Consider the following 17,959-nt stretch of genomic DNA (forward strand, 5'->3'; position numbering starts at 1 on the left):
GGGGGGTATGAATCTGTAGGGATGCATGCCAAGTACTTTGGTAGTGGTGATAGGTGCGCTGGTTTCACAAAGAAATAGTATAATGGTGACATACATGCATCGCTTCCGGTGGCCCGGCGTCTGGGTGTGGTGACCAGCATGATTCCTTGACAGTATAGCTTATGTGGAGTCTTAGAAAAGCAATTTGCACATCATAATGTAAATATGCATGACTTGCAAGGGTGTGTGATGTATTCCATGCAATGTTTACGTTTATTCTTAAGCGTATGACCCCGATTATATATCCACATATGATTGATTAATTGGGCTTATTGAATCCAACAAACCCGTGAATTTGATGGCTACAGTATCTAGGAGGATTGTACTATCCTGGAAGATGTAACAGTGAACATTATACTCCTCTACTATACATTTTTTTCAGAATACCCACTTACCGAACACCATACCACCAACCCAAAAGCACAAATATACCTCAATGCCATGGCCCAACAGCTCGAATATCAAAACACAGACCTCCCCACCCATACTCCAGACCCCAACACCAACACCATCCCATCCCACTATCAAGAAAAATTCCCCTAAAACTCCTCCGGCGGCCTCGTAATCCCCGTCAACTTATCCCTAAGCAAGCCAAAGCATTAGCCCAATTCCTCTCCACCCCAACCCCCAAAGCACCAGCAAAAGAAACAATCCGCAGAACATACCCATTAACCTTCTTCATCAACGCCCCAAACCCCTGGTGATCATAATCCTTCTCACTCCACATATCCTTATGATAAACCACTCTCTCCCCATCCTCCCCACCCTGTAATCTCAAACTCACCAAACTATCCTCCGTGCGGGACGCTCCAATCCCCCGAAAGGTATACCTCTGTCTCTGCTTCCAGACCATCTCATTATCCGTATTCGACACCACCTCCGTCCCTAGATTCTCACTCTTGCTAAAGAGCTTCGGGATGCCGTACCATTGGCCGGCGATTTTGTACCTAAGTACCGGATTCCCCTAGGGTCAGTATAGGGTTTCATGGGATTGGGTGATGGGGGTGGGGGGGGTGGACTACTACCGCGTATCACAGTAACTGAATGGATCGTCGTAGACGGCTTGCTCTGCGTAGACGCTCATGTCTTCGGCGGAGGCACTACCGCAGTATAGGGCTATGATGTGGTCTTGGATGGATTGGCGGGATGGGGGTAGGGGCACGGAGTTCTCTGGGTGGGGGGTGTAGTCGACTTCGTGGGCGGTGTTGTGGGGGAGATCGGGGTGCGGTTCGATGCCGCGTTGATCGGGGTGAGGGGCCGTGGTGGGGGGCATTTTTGGGGGTGAGTTTGTACTGGGTATAAGGATGGAATCTGGGAATGTGTATAGGTGATGTGGACGAGGAGGTTAGTGTGGTTGTGTGGAATTGCGATGGAGAATATACAGGGAGACGATAGTAGGGTTGGATGTGACGTCATCAAGGTGTCAGGGAGTTGTCCAAAGTCAATTCTATATACAGTTTGGCACGTCCAATTGCTTTAAACCATTGCTTGAAATTGATCAACTCGGTCTATATGACTATTAAGGAAGTGCGTAGGCGGGGTTGGTCGTCGCCTGCGCGCTCGTAGCCCGAACAAAATAGCAGATAGCCTCCGAACAAAATATCAAATCGCCGCCCGAAAACATCAAATAACTGCCGAAAGAAAAATCAGATAGCCTCCCAATATGTGGAAACTGGGCATCTGCCGGTGCAGTAACCTGCATATTATGAAGAACTCTCCTGCGCCGTCAGACGGGCCGCGACGCTTCCTGCCGCCCGAGGGTACTGGGTAACGACTCCGATGGCACCGTAATCTCCACTCAACTCAGGCGACCCCCAACCCCCTCCTCCAGGGGTGTGGATGACGCAGCGATCGCCTGCCGCCATTTTCACCATGTTCTTCGCTCCCATATTCACCCATCGGAATACCTCCTTGTCTCCTATCTTCTCTTTCCGAACCCAATAGTTCGCTCCACACCGTCCGGGATCACCTCCGCTCATTCCATAAGGCGCAACGCTACGGCGCTCCGTGATGACACTGAAACTCAGAGGAGCACGGCACTCGATGTCTCGCACCACACCATCACCGCCCTTGTACATCCCCTTCCCTCCCGTGCCCGGACGGATGGCGAATTCCCTCAGAATAACCGGGTAGCGCTTCTCCAAACTCTCCGGATCGGTGATCCTGGTGTTGGTCATATGTGTATGCACAGCAGATGCCCCTGACCGAGAAGATGTTGCTCCTGAGCCACCGCAAATAGTCTCGCCAAACGCGTAAGCATATCCACTGAGTTTGTTGCCCTCGGCGTCTTTTCCACCCTCACCGAAAAACCCAATACAGTTCATGCAGCCGTGCGAGGCAGCAGCAGCTCGGAATGCTTTGAGGATAACATCCACGATTCGCTGGGATGTCTGGGTGTTCCCAGCACAGACAGCAGGACCTGCAGATGGGTTCAGGAAGGTGCCCTTGGGCAGGATAACGTTAATCGGTGCAAGACAACCTTGGTTCAAGGGAATATCGTCGCCAATCAGGAGACGTAAGGTGTATATAATTGCCGAGTGGGTGATGGCTGGAGGCGCATTAATATTGCTGAGTAGCTCGCAGCCAGTTCCGGTGAAGTCAAACACAGCGGAACCATCACGGAAAAGATCAATAGTGAGCTTAATCAATGAGCCATTGTCCATTCGGTCTTCCGCGACCAGGCGAGATCCCATCCGGACTAGAGTTTCTCGAAGGTGATGCCGGACGGCCCGTTCAGCGTTTAGCTGGATAGCCTTCATGTACAGCTGCACTACGGGCAGAGTGTACTCCTCGATCAAGCCTTGCACCAACGTCATGCCCTTGTGATTTGCCGCTACCTGCGCCTTCAGGTCGGAAATATTGTCCGACACATGTCGGCTCCCTGTACATCCCGGGTAATCGCCAGGACGAAGAAGAATCTCGATGATACCACGCTCGTCAAAGTTTTCTTTATGAATAAGCTTGAATGATTTGATCGCAGCACCCTCCTGCCATAGCTCAGTGGAATTCGGCGGCATGGATGTACCTCCCAAACCTCCGATATCGGTGTGGTGGCCGCGAGAGGCAACGTAGAACGCGACCTCCTTTCCAGTCTTCTCAAAAACTGGAGTTATCACAGTGATATCTGGCAAGTGTGTACCGCCTGCTTCAGGGTGGTTGGCCACCAGAACGTCACCAGGTATAAGTTTTCCCTTGTGAAGATCGTGCTGGTACTTGACTGCGTAGCTCATGGAGCCAAGATGCACTGGAACATGAGGTGCGTTCGCAACCAGTCCACCTGCGCACAGTTAGTTCCATTCTCTGGACTTCATAGTGTAGGAACATACCGTCCGGCCCGAACAATGCACATGAAAAATCCAAGCGCTCCTTAATGTTCAATGACACGGCTGTCTTTTGTAGAGCACGACCCATCTGTTCAGCGATACTCATGAAGCGATGAGCAAAAACCGAGAGTTGAATGCTATCCACAGATTTTGAATCCCGTATGATCCGGGCAGATGATGCGTCTTTGATCTCGATAACCACGTGATTACTCAAGATCCTAGCTTCTGACCCGGGAGCAACCACCAAAGTTTGCGTCTGGTCGATGATAACGGCCGGTCCGGCAATAAGTGTAAGCGGGGGCAATTTATTCAGGAGAAACACAGGCGCAGGGCATGACCCGTATCCTGGGAAATAGACCCTTGTCTGTGGCTGATTAGTGTTCCATAACGATCAAGCAGTGACAGCTAGAAGCCATACCGTTTGTTCAGCAGTATCCAGCGATAGGACACTGAAAGACGCAGTTTGCAATTCTTGACCGAGTCTTTGCCCATCAGCCCTCTCCAAGCCGCCGCAAGACCCAACACCTCGGACACGTACGTCGTCCACGATGATAGTCCTTTCGTCGGGAAACAAGAAGGCGAACTCCCGCAGATGCATCCTCTTGAACTCCTCCTTAAAATCGCCATCTGCTGGCTCCAGGACCATGATGGCCGTCTCCGTTCCTTGATATCTCATATTGAGATACTTCTGGTACGATATGTCGCCATCTGTTGTACCCTGGTCGTTTAGCTGTCGGCGCACCTTATTTTGGAGCAGTGATAGCCGGTTGAAGAGTCTGCCGCGCGATTCATCCCCATAGATTTCATTTACCGGCTCTTGGGCCTCCTGCACCAAGTCCGCGAGCGCCATTCCTGATTTATTATATTTAGCTTGTTGATCCATATGTGGGGTGCCCCTACATACCATATGCGGAAAGAATACTCGAGTACTTGTGAATAATGACCGTAGATATGCCTAGTTTGCGAGCGACGTCACAAGCATGTTGCCCACCAGCACCACCGAAAACACTTAGGTTATGGTTTGCTGGGTACACCCTTAGTCTGGCACGGAAAGATAATTAGAATAGACTTACTAATGTCATATCCCTTGCCCTCCGTCAAAGCTCGGATTGGTCGACACATAGCTTCATTGGCAACATCAAGAAACCCGCAAGCTACCTCTTCCGGACTCATTGAGTTTCTTGTATCGGAGTTAATGGTGGCTGTCAATTCTTCAAACAAGTCCTTCACTCTTCTTGAATCCAGAGGCTGGTTTTCGTTTTCGCCAAAGATCCTGGGGAAGTAATCGGGGAGCAACCGTCCGAGAAAGAGGTTTGCATCAGTCACTGTGAGAGGCCCGCCTTTTCGATAGCATGCCGGTCCAGGATGTGAGGAAGCACTCTCTGGGCCTACCGCAAAAAGGCCATTCTTCCAGGTCAAAATCGAACCACCGCCCGCGGCAACTGTATTGATGTCCAACTGTGGGCTCTGAATTGTGACTCCGGCAGTAGTACTTTCAAATATATGCTCATGGCATCCTCCGTAACGTGATACATCGGTGGACGTGCCACCCATATCAAAGCCCACTACCGGAATTTTGGATGCTTCGTCGTATGTGGTTTGTGCATACCCAACCACACCCCCTAGCAAATCAGTATCGACCATAGCCAATCGGATGAAGAGTAGTCCTCACCTGCAGGCCCACTCAGAATGCCTCTGAGACCACTGAAGTGGTTGTGGCTAACGAGGCCTCCGTCCGACTGCATAAATTCGCACCTCACACCGTCCAAGTTTCCACCTTCAAAGCCCTTGGTAAATCCTGTGAGATAGCGCTTTATCTCGGGGGTCAGATATGCATCCGCCGACGCCGAGCTGCCACGCGGTACCATCTTGATCATGTTAGCGGCAACGGCAGAGGACAAGGATACGTGTTTAAATCCCTCTTCCATGGCCAGCTGATAAACGCGGATCTCATGTTCCGGAAATATGTGGGAGTGAGTCAAGCACACAGCCAGTGTGTCCACCCCCTTACCACGGAGCTTTTGGAGTATCTTCCGGACTTGTTCCTCGTCAATTGGCTTCAGGATGCGAACCATGTTACCACTTGTGCCACGAACCAGGACACCGGGGATTTCTTCGGTGGATTTGAACAGTCCATCTACATCTTCGTCGAATCCCTCAATGGTCACTCTCGCATCGATCTCATGGACCTCGTCATACAAGACAGCTGGTTTGACGATGTTGAGCTCAAAGAGCCGAGGACGCGACTGGTAGCCAATGTTCAACAAGTCACGAAATCCCTTTGTTACTAGGAATGCGTGCCGGGTGCCTTTTCGCTCAAGTAACGCGTTGGTCGCCACTGTTGTCCCCATACGGATAAACTCGAGGTCTGTCTTGGGGAGAGGGCTACCGCGAGGGATCTCGTGGCCATAGTAGTGGGAGAGCACACGTCTTATGCCTGGAGCCATGAGCTTCCTTGCCACAACATCATCTAAGGAAAGAGGGAATTACCTTCAGTGGGTGCATCTTCGTAATTGGCTGGATCGACGGAAAGTAGTTTGTGCACTATGTCTGGCTGGCCGGGCAGACTGGCCCAAACGTCCGTGAAGGTACCACCACGGTCTAGGAGCGACGAAGCTCACAATCAGCAACTTGCATGTATCAGGGAATTCAGGGAGAATAACCGATCGCGATCTTAATCTTGCCCATAGCTGGCTGCATTATGAAACGAGGTGTTGATGTGATTCACCAACCATCCACCCCCTCTCCCCGGCGCCGTAAGCCATGGCCTTTTATAACCCCAATGAACGACGAGCGCTTGACCATTGTGATAACGGCAGGGCGTGCAGTTTCTGTAAAGTGGTATATGGATACGACGGTGTTGCGGGAACCTCACCCCGACAGTCCATTCTCGTAGTGTTTTCGCGACCGGCGCGTTGTGGGGAGGTTTGAGAAGGCAAGTCGATACGCGATCTCGGAGGGAGAGATTCCCGATGGCAGCTTCCGTGCAACCCAGCTGTCGGACCCCAATTAGGACTAGGGAGAGGGGTAGGGCCCCAGGCAGCGGCGCTAAGGCACACTTCTCTCTTCGGCTCTCTCTATCATTCGTTGGGGGCGCCACCTCCCTCCTCCACCCATCGTATCGACCACCTTTTCTTCCATCCTAGTATACCACAGACCACCGGTCTTCGTGCGTCTCCTCACCGGATGTATCCTTCCCCGTCGTTTGATCTGCGCTACTTGGGAGCTTATCTCTAGTTTTGCAAGGTATGGCTGCAGCAGGTTCTGCAGTCGGTCCGTTCGGCAGCAATCTCCAATCTATCATTCGCTCGCCTCCACCTACCGCGTCGCGTCCAGCTATACTGCGACACACTAAGTACATTGCGCACTTCATGAAGTTCTTCGATCGCCCCCCGAGCTGTCATGCTACCAGTACTAGCACTGTTAGTTGTAGTACTAGTATACCGCTACAGCTACTGGTATATATTAACACACCCCCCTGTCAAATTCTGCACATCTTGCGGCAGGATATTGCGCTGTCCATCACACTAGCCCTCATTTTGCTCGTGCGACGCTATCACCATGATACAACCGGAGGAGGCAGCGGCGCGGAGGCCGTCGACTCCAGATGAACTTGCGAAGATGGGTACTATCAGCAAGGAGATGGATGGAGCTGCCAACTACCTTGCTCAAACCTCGAGCTATCCACCCATGACATCAGAGGTTGAGAAAAAGCTGCTGCGCAAGATTGACTGGATTCTGGTTCCTATGGTAGGTTGAGTAAATGAGGATCAGCTTGCCACCGTGCTAACCTCCCACCAAGCTACTGTTGACGGCCACCCTGGGTGCAGTTGATAAGGTGGCTCTCAGTACGGCTGCAATCTACGGATTGGAAGAAGGTAATGGTGGCAACCTCTGTTAGAAACTGGTCTGACGACATTCCAGATCTTCACCTAGTTGGTCAAGACTATTCCTGGGCTGGATCTATCTTATCTATTGGAGTATGGGCTCCTTCTTTCCCCTCATTTGCCAGAAATTAACCGTGAATACCTAGTCCATCGTCGGCATGTGGCCCTCTTCCTTTTTGTTGCAGCGACTGCCCTCGGCTAAATATCTCTCCTCGTGCTCTCTCGGTTGGTCGTGCATGGCGCTTCTAATCCCTGCATGCAAGAATTGGAGCGGGTTGATGGCCATACGGTTTTTTATGGGTATACCTCCGTCTCAGTACTAGTTGCAGACTGGCGATCACTTGGCTTGGTCGCCGCCAGAACCTTGATTCTGATGATTTGTGAACAGGTTGCCTAGAAGCTATCATCGTCCCATCAATCAGCTTAAGTGTTGCGGGCTTTTACAAGAGATCAGAGCAGCCCCCACGGAATGCGATCGTGTTCGCTGCTTTCAGTTCTGTGATAAATGGTTTCCTGTCTTGGGTAGTAGGACACGTTCCCGACTCTGCACCTCTGGCCATCTGGCAGTATCTGTACCTGATAGTTGGTAAGTCGCTCATGTTACCGGGTGTAAGCATATGCTAAGGTCGCCAGGATCCATATCCGCATTGTGGTCTATCATTGCAATTATCTTCCTGCCGGACTCGCCGATGAATGCTTTTTTCCTGACAGACCAGGAGAAGTATTATGCCGTTCAACGTCTCGCTGAAAACCGGACGGGAATTATTAACAAGGAATGGAAATGGAACCAGGCCCTCGAAGCAGCCATCGATCCCAAGACTTGGATTCTCTTTTTCTTTAACATTGCCATAAATATACCAAACGGAGGTAAGTTGTGTCCTCCACCAGCCTCTGATCGTCACTGACGGTTTAGGTCTCACCACGTTCAGCGGTATTATCATCGACAATCTGGGATTTTCCGCAGTCAACACCTCCCTCCTTAACATGCCTACTGGAATCATGTCAACTCTAGCTGCGTTCGGGTTCTCTTGGCTGGCCGCACGCTGGACGGGTCGTCGATGCCTTGTCACCATGATCGCATGCTGTTTGCCCATCATTGGCTCGGCATTGGTGTATTCCCTTCCTCGAACCAACATCGGCGGCCAGATGGTCGGAATCTATCTAGTAAGACCGACAGAAGCTTGACTTATCATCGTATGCTTACGACCTTTCTATAGTTGTACACGTATTTTGGCCCCTATGTCGTGGGTAGGTAATCCCAAGCCTTTTGGTATTGGCGTAGCTAATTATACAGATATTTCGATGGCGCAAGCCAATACTGCAGGACACACAAAAAAGACGGTACAATACTCAATATTATATATTGGATATGCCGTAGGTGAGTCACATTCTAGAGTTCCAAAATAACCTGTCGCCATTGCTATGCTTCGGTCCCACTAATTCAGTTCTAAGGAAACCTTATCGGCCCTCAGACCTTCCGTGCCAACCAGGCGCCTGCCTATACGGGCGGTTTCATTGCGATGTTGGTCTGTTACTGCATCTGCGTTGTATTGATGGCAGTGTATTGGATTCTGGTTGTGAAACTTAACGGTCGACTTCTCGGCGTCGATCCCGAGACTGGAGCGGCGGACGATGACAATCTGGCCGAGGCCTTTGCCGATCACACTGACTTTGAGCAAAAGAACTTTAGATATACCACATGAAGATCTGTCTTTCATTGCGTGTCAGCACGGTCGGGATTTTCTCATTTATCATGATCTAAAAGGCATAGGATATTTTATTTTTGGGGTGTTAATTTGGGACTACTGTTTTGTTGATACCGAATGCACATACCATGGGACATTTCCCACATGAATTTGTTGGCTGTCCTCCATTTAACCTAGATCCCGGTCACACTATCACCCGCCTATAGATAGCTGGTGGCAGGGATGTTGTGTGGGCGCGTCAATCCTGTAGGGAATCGGAATAAATTGGTGTGATAATATAAGCGCCGGTCATTTCCCCGCTTCTCCAGCACCAAATCCCCTTTTCGCCGATTTCCCTCCTGAGACACTGGGGGCAAACCCGCCAAGGCCACACGACTCATGGCTTAAATCCCGTCTCACTCTCAATCCCCACACCCAATATCATCCAGGATGCCTACTAAGCGTGCTCAGGGTGAAATTCGCCGTAGGTCTGGGTGTTTACAATGTAAAGGTACGGCTGGAACCAACACATACTGATTAGGGCTGCACTGACATATTTGATGAAGCCAAGCATGTTCGCTGTACCGAAGAGCTGCCGATATGTGGCCGATGTGAACGACTGGGTCTGCACTGCGAACGTGGATTACAGCTCTTATTTCAGGAAGATGCGGTTCAGCGAGGAATTAGCTTTGGTCGGAAAGGTGCGTTTAGCTTGTTTCGAGGCGCTAGCGGTCTCTTCCTCATGACTAACAAGCTACATTCCCAATATAGGCACCCGGTCGAAACAACCGGACAGTGCTAGAGATCGTACGGTACTCAAATACAACGACGTGTTCTATGGCGTTCCCTTGAACGCGTACACGGGACGGTGGATATTTCTCAACTCCACCAGCAGCGACTTCATGGAGAGCAGTAGCGATGGTGATGAGATGGACACAGATGGCATAGAACCAGACCTGTTATCTGTGTTTGTACAGTTTCCAGATACTATACCCCTGGATAAAGGGCTGGGCCATCCACTCGCTACATACTCGCACCTCGAGAGCTATCTCATCGACTATTTCATCCACGGTATTGGGCCAAATTGCTCGCTCAGCCCTATCGAGAATCCCTATATCACACTTATCACACCCCTGGCACTCTCTCATAAGACTCTCCGCGATGCTCTGATATCGGCGGCGGGAAACCAGCTTCGCCTGCTTGGGGACACTCGCTTCTCAAAAGAAGCGCTGGTCTACAAAGAAAAAGCGTTAAAGGGTCTGCAGCAGGAAATCGAGCTGGGAAGTATAAGTGATGGCGCAATAGCCACGGTTCTGATGTTATGCTTTCACGATGTGCGTTGCATGCCGAGTCTTCTTTACCTTCGAGATACTGACACTACTGCAGATTTCCGACGAATGCGCCCCATCCTGGGTAACGCATCTCCAGGGAGGCCTTGATCTCCTTTATCGGTTTCCTTGTACACCCACCGCGAACTACTCATTGCGTCGATTCTTTAACATGTATTTCGTCGCTCATGCGATCATGAGTCGTACAGCAACGCCGCAAGTCTGTCACGGAAGTGGTATGTTTAGTTGGGCGGATAACGACAACCTTGACGAGGTTAGTGGCGCTTTGTCCTCTTGCCTTCATCTACTGACTAGTTCGGTAGATTGACACGATTATGGGCTGTTCACGGCGACTAATGCTGTTAATCAATGAGATATCTGAACTGCCTGTTGACACTTGCCCGGTAAGGCATCTACGTTTTATCTCTAGATATTTAGATCTAACCTGTCATTGTGTAAATGAAACAGACACCCTCATCGACTACCTCATCAGACGATGAATCCGTGGATATCCACCTTTCAGAAGCAGCCCGCATCGCCACTGCCCTGACCAATATCCAGCAGTTCCTCCCACAGCACTCGAGCGATCGAAATGATCTCGCTCGAATAGCCGAGACCAAGCGGTTAGCCGCTGTAATCTACCTCTTCAACCGAATAGATGGCACTACGTATTACACAGACGTCATGACCGAAACGAAAGCAGACAAGAACACGTTCATAAACGCCTTGATCAACGTCATGACCCACCTCCCTGACAGGGCAACGCTTCTTTGGCCATTATACATCCTGGGGCACGCATCGCTGGAAGATGAAGACCATCGCCGTTTTGTCCTGGATCGTTTAGAGCGGATGCAACGCACCCGGAATCTGGGCAGTGTCCGACGGGCTAGAATGGCTGTCAAGCATGCTTTCAGGGTTGTGGATGTGCGTTCAACTGCAAGGATGAGGGCTAGCAAGTTCGGATACATCAGTTTAGCTTGAGCGTTTATAGCGTCGAGATTGATACACTGTGGGTTTGAGGGCGTTAAAGGTTTAGGCAGTCTTTATCCATGCTTCCATTCCAGTTTCATACCGTAGCCTTACTCCATCACCACACTTCCCTCACCTACAGAATCCTACCTAAGCAACATACACAACCTTCAACACCCAGCAGAACTCCTCCCCATCCCACGCTCCCTCAGGCACCGTGAACGTAAACCCCTCCGCCGCACTCCCCTCCCACTCAACCTCCCTCTCCCCAACCCGATCACCACGTACCACCATAACCCTATCCCTCTCCAACAACGGCACCGGCGCATCCACAAACACCTTGTTCCCAGGCTCCCCCAGAAACAGCAGATAGAACGCCTCATTCGTCTGCGTAAACCTCACCTCCACCTCCGCCCCATCACCACTCCCAACTCTCACACCCACCCCCTCACTCCTAACCCACCAAACCCTCGTCCCAAACACTGCCTCCCCATGCCCCCTTATCCACTCCCCAGCCCTCCTCAACTCCCTCTCCTCCCTCTCAACAATACTCCCATCCGCACGCGGCCCCACATCCAACAAAAAGTTCCCATTCTTACTCACCATATCCACCAAATCCCTCACCACCGTACTCGCATTCATATACCCCTGCCACCCGGTCGCCCGATTAAACCCATAACTATACGGATCCATGCCCATATTACTCTCCCACTTGCGCAACTGCGCCGAGCTAAACGTCGCATATTCGGGCGTATCAAAGTCCGAGACTTCCGCCACCCCGCATCGCGAATTAATCGTCACTTGCCGGTTATCTGCGCGCGCCGAATTGAACCATTCGCTCGCGAATGACGCGGTGCCGTTCGCGGCTCCGCAGTCACACCACATTATGTCGGTGCTGTAGTTGTGTGCGAGGATGGTCATTTGGGGCACCATTAGGTCTGTGATGAAGTCGGTGACCGGGATGCGGCCCGTGTAGGGCTCGTTGAGGCCGGTGTAGGGGTTTCGCGCGATGATGCCCGGCCAGCTTGTTGAGGTGTTGCCGGGTAGTTCGGCGAATCCGTAGGGCCCGAAGTCTGGGTTGAACCATTCCGGGAGGGAGAAGTAGGTGCCGCGTTTTAGGGATGGGTGGTGGAGGGAGGATGCGGTGAAGAGTTCCGAGACGAGGTCTCGGCGGGGGCCGTAGTGGAGGGAGGAGCGGTTTGTGGTGTTCTGTGTGTCGAAGAGGGCGAAGCCGTCGTGGTGTTTCGTTGTTAGTACGAAGTATTTGGCGCCGGAGGCCGCGATTAGGTCGACCCAGGCTTTGGGGGAGAAGTTGGAGGCTGTGAAGGAGGGGAACGAGTCGTCGTAGTTCCAGTCAGGGCCGAAGGTGCGGAGCCGGTAGTCGTAGGCGTCGGATTTGTCGGCGGCGCGGTGCGTGGTGTACCACCTGATAGTTGGCTAAGTCAGATGCGTTCTGGGGAGGAGGTTGAGACAGGGTGGGGAGGATAGTACCAGAACCACTCGGCGTAGCTTTCATAGGGTGTCGAGTTGCCCCAGCCGGGGACGGAGTAGGGGCCCCAGTGGATCATGATGCCGAATTTGGCGTCGTCGAACCATTCCGGGCTTTCGTGTTGTGAGAGGCTGGATAGCTCGGAGGTCCATTCTGTTAGGCCGAGGGAGAGGGTGTTGGGGTAGGTTTGATGCTGGATGGAGTGGGTGTAGTTCAGGACGACAGTTGCTGTTCCGTTGGCTGTGCCGCTGATGCCAATGTTGACGCGTTTTTGGTCGCCGGGGCAGAGTCGCTTGATATTTCCGGGCTCCAGTGTTTGAATCCCTAGCATGGATAATGATAGGTTGACTCCTGGCCCTGCGATGCAGCTGGTGCCTGGATTGTTGATGGTCACTTCGACTATCTGGTTGCCGCTTTCTGTCCACTTTTGGGTCGGGCGCACGAATTGCACTTGAGCTGATGGGGCCGTGGACTCCCATAGGGATATGGAGAAGATGTGCAGTCTGCCTGTGGTTGTGTTGGTCGTGACTGGCAGTGTGATGGAATGTAGAGTCTTGTTGGGATACAATGCTGCAGTGTATTCGAAGATGTGGGAGGTGTTGAAGTTGGTGTCGTTGTGGGTATACCGGTAGGGGAAGATGATCTCGCCCCGATTGATTGTTAGGAATGCCCACCAGGGTAGACTGCGCAGTTCTGATACAAGTGTCGAGTTGTCTGAATAGGTGTATGTCACATTCCCGGAGACGGTGGATAATTGGACGTCGGACGTCACCAGCATGGACACGGAGAAATACTGTTCGCGAGGTACAATGATTGTCTGGCCTTCACAGACGACATTGTCAGGGAGGGTGGGCCCGCGATAGCCCGGGAAATAGTAGACCACGCCAGTGTGCGTGGATGTGTAGGTTCCATTGATACCAATGATGCTGGGGTCTGGATAGGACTGATTCAATGCATCAAAGGACGTTTGACCGGGATATACCCCGAATGCCTTGTTGTTGAAGTATGAATCGAGGGGGACAAACTTCGACTGTACCATAAGTCTAAGTTCACTTGAAATGAGAAATACTAACCTGCGTTACTGCTTCTGCAGTGACAGCTAGCTGCCATGCGAGAGCTATCTGGTTGATGAGCTTCATGATGCAAACACTACGCTGTACGGGCGTAAAGTCTACACTCTGCCGATGAAGCGGGGAAGTGGTGCAGAAGTAGTCATGCCAACTTCATATCTCCCCACCAGGAAATGGCACAGTGACATTCTGCCTGCACGTTGAAGCAAATCCAGCAAGTGGCCGACTGTCATTGGAACACGCCGATCATGTAGATTAAACGGCCGGCGTGCGGGGAGATATCAATTGCGGCAAAGATACGCGGTGATAAGTGCTAATCAGGCTCATAATATCCTGGTCGGCCCAGCCGGGCACTAAACCATGGCAGCGCCACTGTTACATCGGCTGATGTCCGAGTGGAGGTCTGCAGTATGCCCACTGATAAGAAGCAACGACTCCCAGGATGTTCCTGCATAATGCACCCACGCAATGTGGACGACCTCGTTTTCTGTGGCAGCTGGCCTGGCCAGTGTGCCATTGACTCATGCGTTTAACAACCCCCCAGGCGTGGACATCTGGTGCGGCAAGGCCTATCGAGCGAGGTATGTCATAGCAAACAATCGATATGACACAGCTAACTGTGATAGCAATGCTTCATTCAATCCTGGTGGGTGGTTCGAGCAGCCCTCGTACTCCTCAAATCCCCTGCTCGACCTTAAAGTCCGGCCGCGAATGAGCATCTATCTCGAGACAGATGCATCAGGCAGTCTTCTCGTCGACATGACCGTCTCTCACCTTGTTGGTGATCCTCTACCTGTGAAGCCCAGCACAAGCTACACAGACCAGTACCTCCATCTAGACATCCACATCCTCAGCAACGAGACCCCAATTGCCTCTATCACCAACTATACCTTCCCGCTCGACACCACCAAAGCCGAAATCCCCCTCTCCTTCGACTTCCTCACCCCAAAACTAACCCCCTACAATATCACCACCACCACCACCCTCATCAACAGCATCACCAACACCACCTTCACCACCTCCTCCGAACTCTTCTACCTCCCCCAACGCACCGACGGCGGCAGCGCCACCCGCATCGACCACCGCACAGGCATGCTCTCCTACATCCAGGACCAGTCCGTAACCTGGACCCCAATCTTCCCCTACACCTACTACGGTACCCCCCCCCTCATCCCCTACACACCTCCAAACACCCAATCTAACCCCAAACTAGCCCAATGGTCCCTCTACTGGGACACCAATACCAGCACCCTAGAATCCTTCACCTGCCAAGGCTACAACGTAATCCACATCGTCCCGACAGGCACCCTCAGCGACACGCCCTTCCCCTGGACCACCTTCGACCCCTACCTCACCTCCTCCGACAAACAAAACCTCCACCTCCAATACGACGTCCTCTTCGACCCTACCAACCTCACCAAACTCACCGATCAAGTCACACACATCCACACCCACCCCTCCCTCCTCCTATACTACACAGCCGACGAACCAGACGGAAAAGGCAACCCCCTGAACTCGACCCGTCTGGCCTACGACCTCATCCGCTCCATGGACCCGTACCATCCTGTTTCTCTAGCTCTGAACTGTAAGGACTTCTATTATGAGGAGTATGCCGCCGGGGCGGATATTATCCTGTCGGATGTATATCCCGTCGCGACGAATACTTCCTGGTCGACTGTGTATGACACGCCGTGTAATGCTACGTATGGGTGTTGTGGGTGTGATGATTGCAGGGGTGAGTTCGAGGATATAAGTGATAGGTTGGATCAGTTTTATGAGTTTGATGCGGTTGTTGGTTGGGAGAAGGTGCATTGGGGCGCGCCGCAGGCGTTTGGGGAGGAGACGTTTTGGACGAGGTATCCTACTGCGGCGGAGGAGGTGGTTATGGTTATGTTGAGTGTGAATCATGGTGCGATGGGCATTGTTATGTGGGATTATCCGAGTAGTGGTGGGATTGAGAGGGTTACGCGGGAGTTGGCGCCTGTGGTCACTGGGGAGGTGTTTGTGGGGTTTTTGGAGGAAGGTGTTAGAAGAGTGGGGGTGGTGAAGGGGGCAGGGAGGGTGGATGTTGCGTGGTGGGTGGTGGAAGAGGAGGGGAGGGCGTTGGTGAGTGTGGTTAATTTGAATTATGGGGGGACTGGGGAGGTCAGGGTGGGTTTGGAGGGTGTGAGGGTGGCTGGGGTAGAGAAGGTGCTTTGGGGTGGGGAGGGATGGGATGTCAAGGATGGGGAGTTGGTTAGGGAGGGGTTGGGAGGGTTGGAGGCGGGTATTTTAGTGGTGGATTTGGTGTAGTTACTACTATAGATCGGAGTTGTAAATATGATTATCATATATCACATTACTACATTACTTTCTCGTCGTGATATTTATATGAGTAGGTAACATGGGGCTACAATGCAAGAAGCAATCCCACGCCCGCAACTCCTGAAAGCAGCTTCATCGGGTTGCTTGTAGCCTGCGCTGCAGCACCCTCCGAGGAAGTGCTCGTAGCTTCGGCCGATGAGCCGCCGCTCGAAGCAGTACCCGTCGCCCCGGTTGCTGTGGCCGTAGCAGTAATGGTGACACCCGACAGTGTGGGCACTGCAGTGCCAGTCGAGACCAATCCATTTCCAGTAGCGGAAGAGACAGCAGAGGGAACCGGTGTCGCTCCCGGCACAGCCGACGTTCCCGTTCCGATCTCGAGGATATCATCGTCACCCGGGTTAAAGTTCGTGTTGGCGAGGGAGATCTCATTGTTCTCGAGATCGTATACAACGTATGCGCTGCGCAGGAATGTATCACCGAGCAGATTCACACCCGGCTGGCTCGGCACGAGGCCCAACACACAGGTGTTGTCGGGCCACCCCGGCTCCGTTGCGGGGATAATCAGCTCGCTCATACTGACGGTGACCGTTGCACCGGAGAAACTATAGGTCACGTTGTAGTCAGACTCTCGGGCGTCGCAATCGATGTAGGCCATATCGTATGTCTTGTCGTAGGTTGCGTTGAGCGCATCATAGACCTTGTTGACGAGATCGCTGGGCAGCGCCGTCAAGGTGGTGCCAGTATCGAGGGAGACGGAGAGGGGAAGACTGTCGGTAAAGCTACTGGAGTTGGAGTCGGTCGCAACGCTGAGCTCCGTAAGGGCGATGGCGAGGGAGTAGTATTTGCCATAGACAGGAATAATCGGAAGGGTCTGGAGATCGCCCTTGTATTTCGCTGTATTGACACCTCCAAAAAGGAGCGAACCGGTCGAAGCCTCCAAACTATCTAGCCAGATGCTGTACGCAGCAGACTTGATGGCACCGCTGTCGACGAGGGCCTGGGGGAGGTTGGCATAGACCTTGTCGTCGTGCTCGGCCTGGTAGGTCGAAATTTTGTAACCGACACCGGCGATCCCGCCTATAGTACACCAAGTCAGCGACGATCATCATGGAGAAGACGGCTCACCCACGTTTACTAGTCGTAGATTCGGCGATCCCAAACTGCATGTCATCGATTGTTGTGTTGCCGATCGTTAGCTTATCAGTCACATAAGGTCCGTAGAGATTTGTGCCGTCCGCATATGTATCGTTGAGGTGTGTCCCGACGGTTTTCACGGTGGACGATTCACTGGCATTGTACAAGCCATAAGGGGTGCATAGATTGTCGATGGAGCAATAGGTCGAGTTGCCGGTGTTCACCCAGAGGTCGCTACTGCCAGTGTCCAGAGCCAATGACACCTTTTGCGCGGGTGTTCCTAACGTCAGGTTCACTGCGTAGTAAGTCGCATCCTAGCGATTGTCAGCATGATTTCTCCTTCACGGCCTTATAGCTAACATACCCAGTTCTGCAAAGTCACGGCGACCGTAGAATCTCTTTTCTGCAGGGACTGGTCGCTCCTGCGCTCAATGGGCATTCGAACGACTGCAGGCTCATCGCGTTTATGGAGAGACAGACCATGGGCAAACGGAATGCCCGCCGCAAGAGGAATCAGTGCCGCACCTCTCATCTTGACTGACCGAGCGTCTGCTTTCCTGTTCACAGACACGTTATAACGTAACTTGCGAAAAAGCACAAGTCCAAGCCGGATATGCCGCAGCCCAGGGAGATTAAATCGGCCCCCAAGAGGCAAGGCCACAATTCCTTTCTGCCTGTTTTCATGTCAGCTTCAACAGCGAGGCTAAGGCAATAGTGTGAGCATGGTGCTC

At 52.2% G+C, this 17,959-nt stretch overlaps 6 protein-coding genes across 6 annotated transcripts; 2 read left to right on the top strand and 4 right to left on the bottom strand.

Moving 5' to 3' along the window:
- Nucleotides 1–427: 427 nt before the first annotated feature.
- On the bottom strand, nt 428–1,312 carry BO87DRAFT_441304 (uncharacterized protein; the record flags this gene model as incomplete). The annotated part of the gene is made up of 3 exons (XM_025627995.1): nt 428–621; nt 705–986; nt 1,065–1,312. 3 exons carry the CDS (start codon nt 1,310–1,312, stop codon nt 579–581), a joined length of 573 nt encoding a protein of 190 aa, XP_025477393.1. The 3' UTR covers nt 428–578.
- A 188-nt stretch (nt 1,313–1,500) lies between these two features.
- Nucleotides 1,501–6,276, bottom strand: BO87DRAFT_363757 (5-oxoprolinase). Its single transcript, XM_025621708.1, has 8 exons — nt 6,026–6,276; nt 5,853–5,963; nt 5,035–5,799; nt 4,436–4,984; nt 4,267–4,386; nt 3,781–4,214; nt 3,366–3,726; nt 1,501–3,316 (listed from the first exon to the last, which is right to left on the bottom strand). The coding sequence occupies exons 1-8, from the start codon at nt 6,060–6,062 to the stop codon at nt 1,743–1,745; spliced, it is 3,951 nt and encodes a 1,316-aa protein (XP_025477394.1). The 5' UTR covers nt 6,063–6,276; the 3' UTR covers nt 1,501–1,742.
- A 647-nt stretch (nt 6,277–6,923) lies between these two features.
- On the top strand, nt 6,924–11,243 carry BO87DRAFT_398996 (MFS general substrate transporter; the record flags this gene model as incomplete). The annotated part of the gene is made up of 15 exons (XM_025625404.1): nt 6,924–7,112; nt 7,165–7,240; nt 7,287–7,342; nt 7,396–7,549; nt 7,638–7,835; nt 7,883–8,123; nt 8,179–8,413; nt 8,467–8,497; nt 8,532–8,627; nt 8,702–8,853; nt 9,476–9,635; nt 9,706–10,268; nt 10,321–10,536; nt 10,586–10,666; nt 10,731–11,243. 15 exons carry the CDS (start codon nt 6,924–6,926, stop codon nt 11,241–11,243), a joined length of 2,961 nt encoding a protein of 986 aa, XP_025477395.1.
- Nucleotides 11,244–11,381: 138 nt separating this feature from the next.
- BO87DRAFT_460977 (alpha-L-fucosidase) lies at nt 11,382–13,926 on the bottom strand (the record flags this gene model as incomplete). The annotated part of the gene is made up of 3 exons (XM_025629061.1): nt 13,794–13,926; nt 12,723–13,750; nt 11,382–12,657 (listed from the first exon to the last, which is right to left on the bottom strand). The coding sequence occupies exons 1-3, from the start codon at nt 13,857–13,859 to the stop codon at nt 11,382–11,384; spliced, it is 2,370 nt and encodes a 789-aa protein (XP_025477396.1). The 5' UTR covers nt 13,860–13,926.
- Nucleotides 13,927–14,258: 332 nt separating this feature from the next.
- BO87DRAFT_363766 (uncharacterized protein) lies at nt 14,259–16,082 on the top strand (the record flags this gene model as incomplete). The annotated part of the gene is made up of 3 exons (XM_025621709.1): nt 14,259–14,371; nt 14,417–14,946; nt 15,004–16,082. 3 exons carry the CDS (start codon nt 14,259–14,261, stop codon nt 16,080–16,082), a joined length of 1,722 nt encoding a protein of 573 aa, XP_025477397.1.
- A 97-nt stretch (nt 16,083–16,179) lies between these two features.
- On the bottom strand, nt 16,180–17,760 carry BO87DRAFT_313934 (pepsin-like aspartic protease; the record flags this gene model as incomplete). The annotated part of the gene is made up of 3 exons (XM_025619638.1): nt 16,180–17,171; nt 17,224–17,542; nt 17,593–17,760. 3 exons carry the CDS (start codon nt 17,758–17,760, stop codon nt 16,180–16,182), a joined length of 1,479 nt encoding a protein of 492 aa, XP_025477398.1.
- Between the last annotated feature and the right edge of the window lie 199 nt (nt 17,761–17,959).

Source organism: Aspergillus neoniger, assembly GCF_003184625.1.
Source record: "Aspergillus neoniger CBS 115656 unplaced genomic scaffold BO87scaffold_26, whole genome shotgun sequence".
Classification (NCBI taxonomy): Eukaryota; Fungi; Ascomycota; class Eurotiomycetes; order Eurotiales; family Aspergillaceae; genus Aspergillus; species Aspergillus neoniger.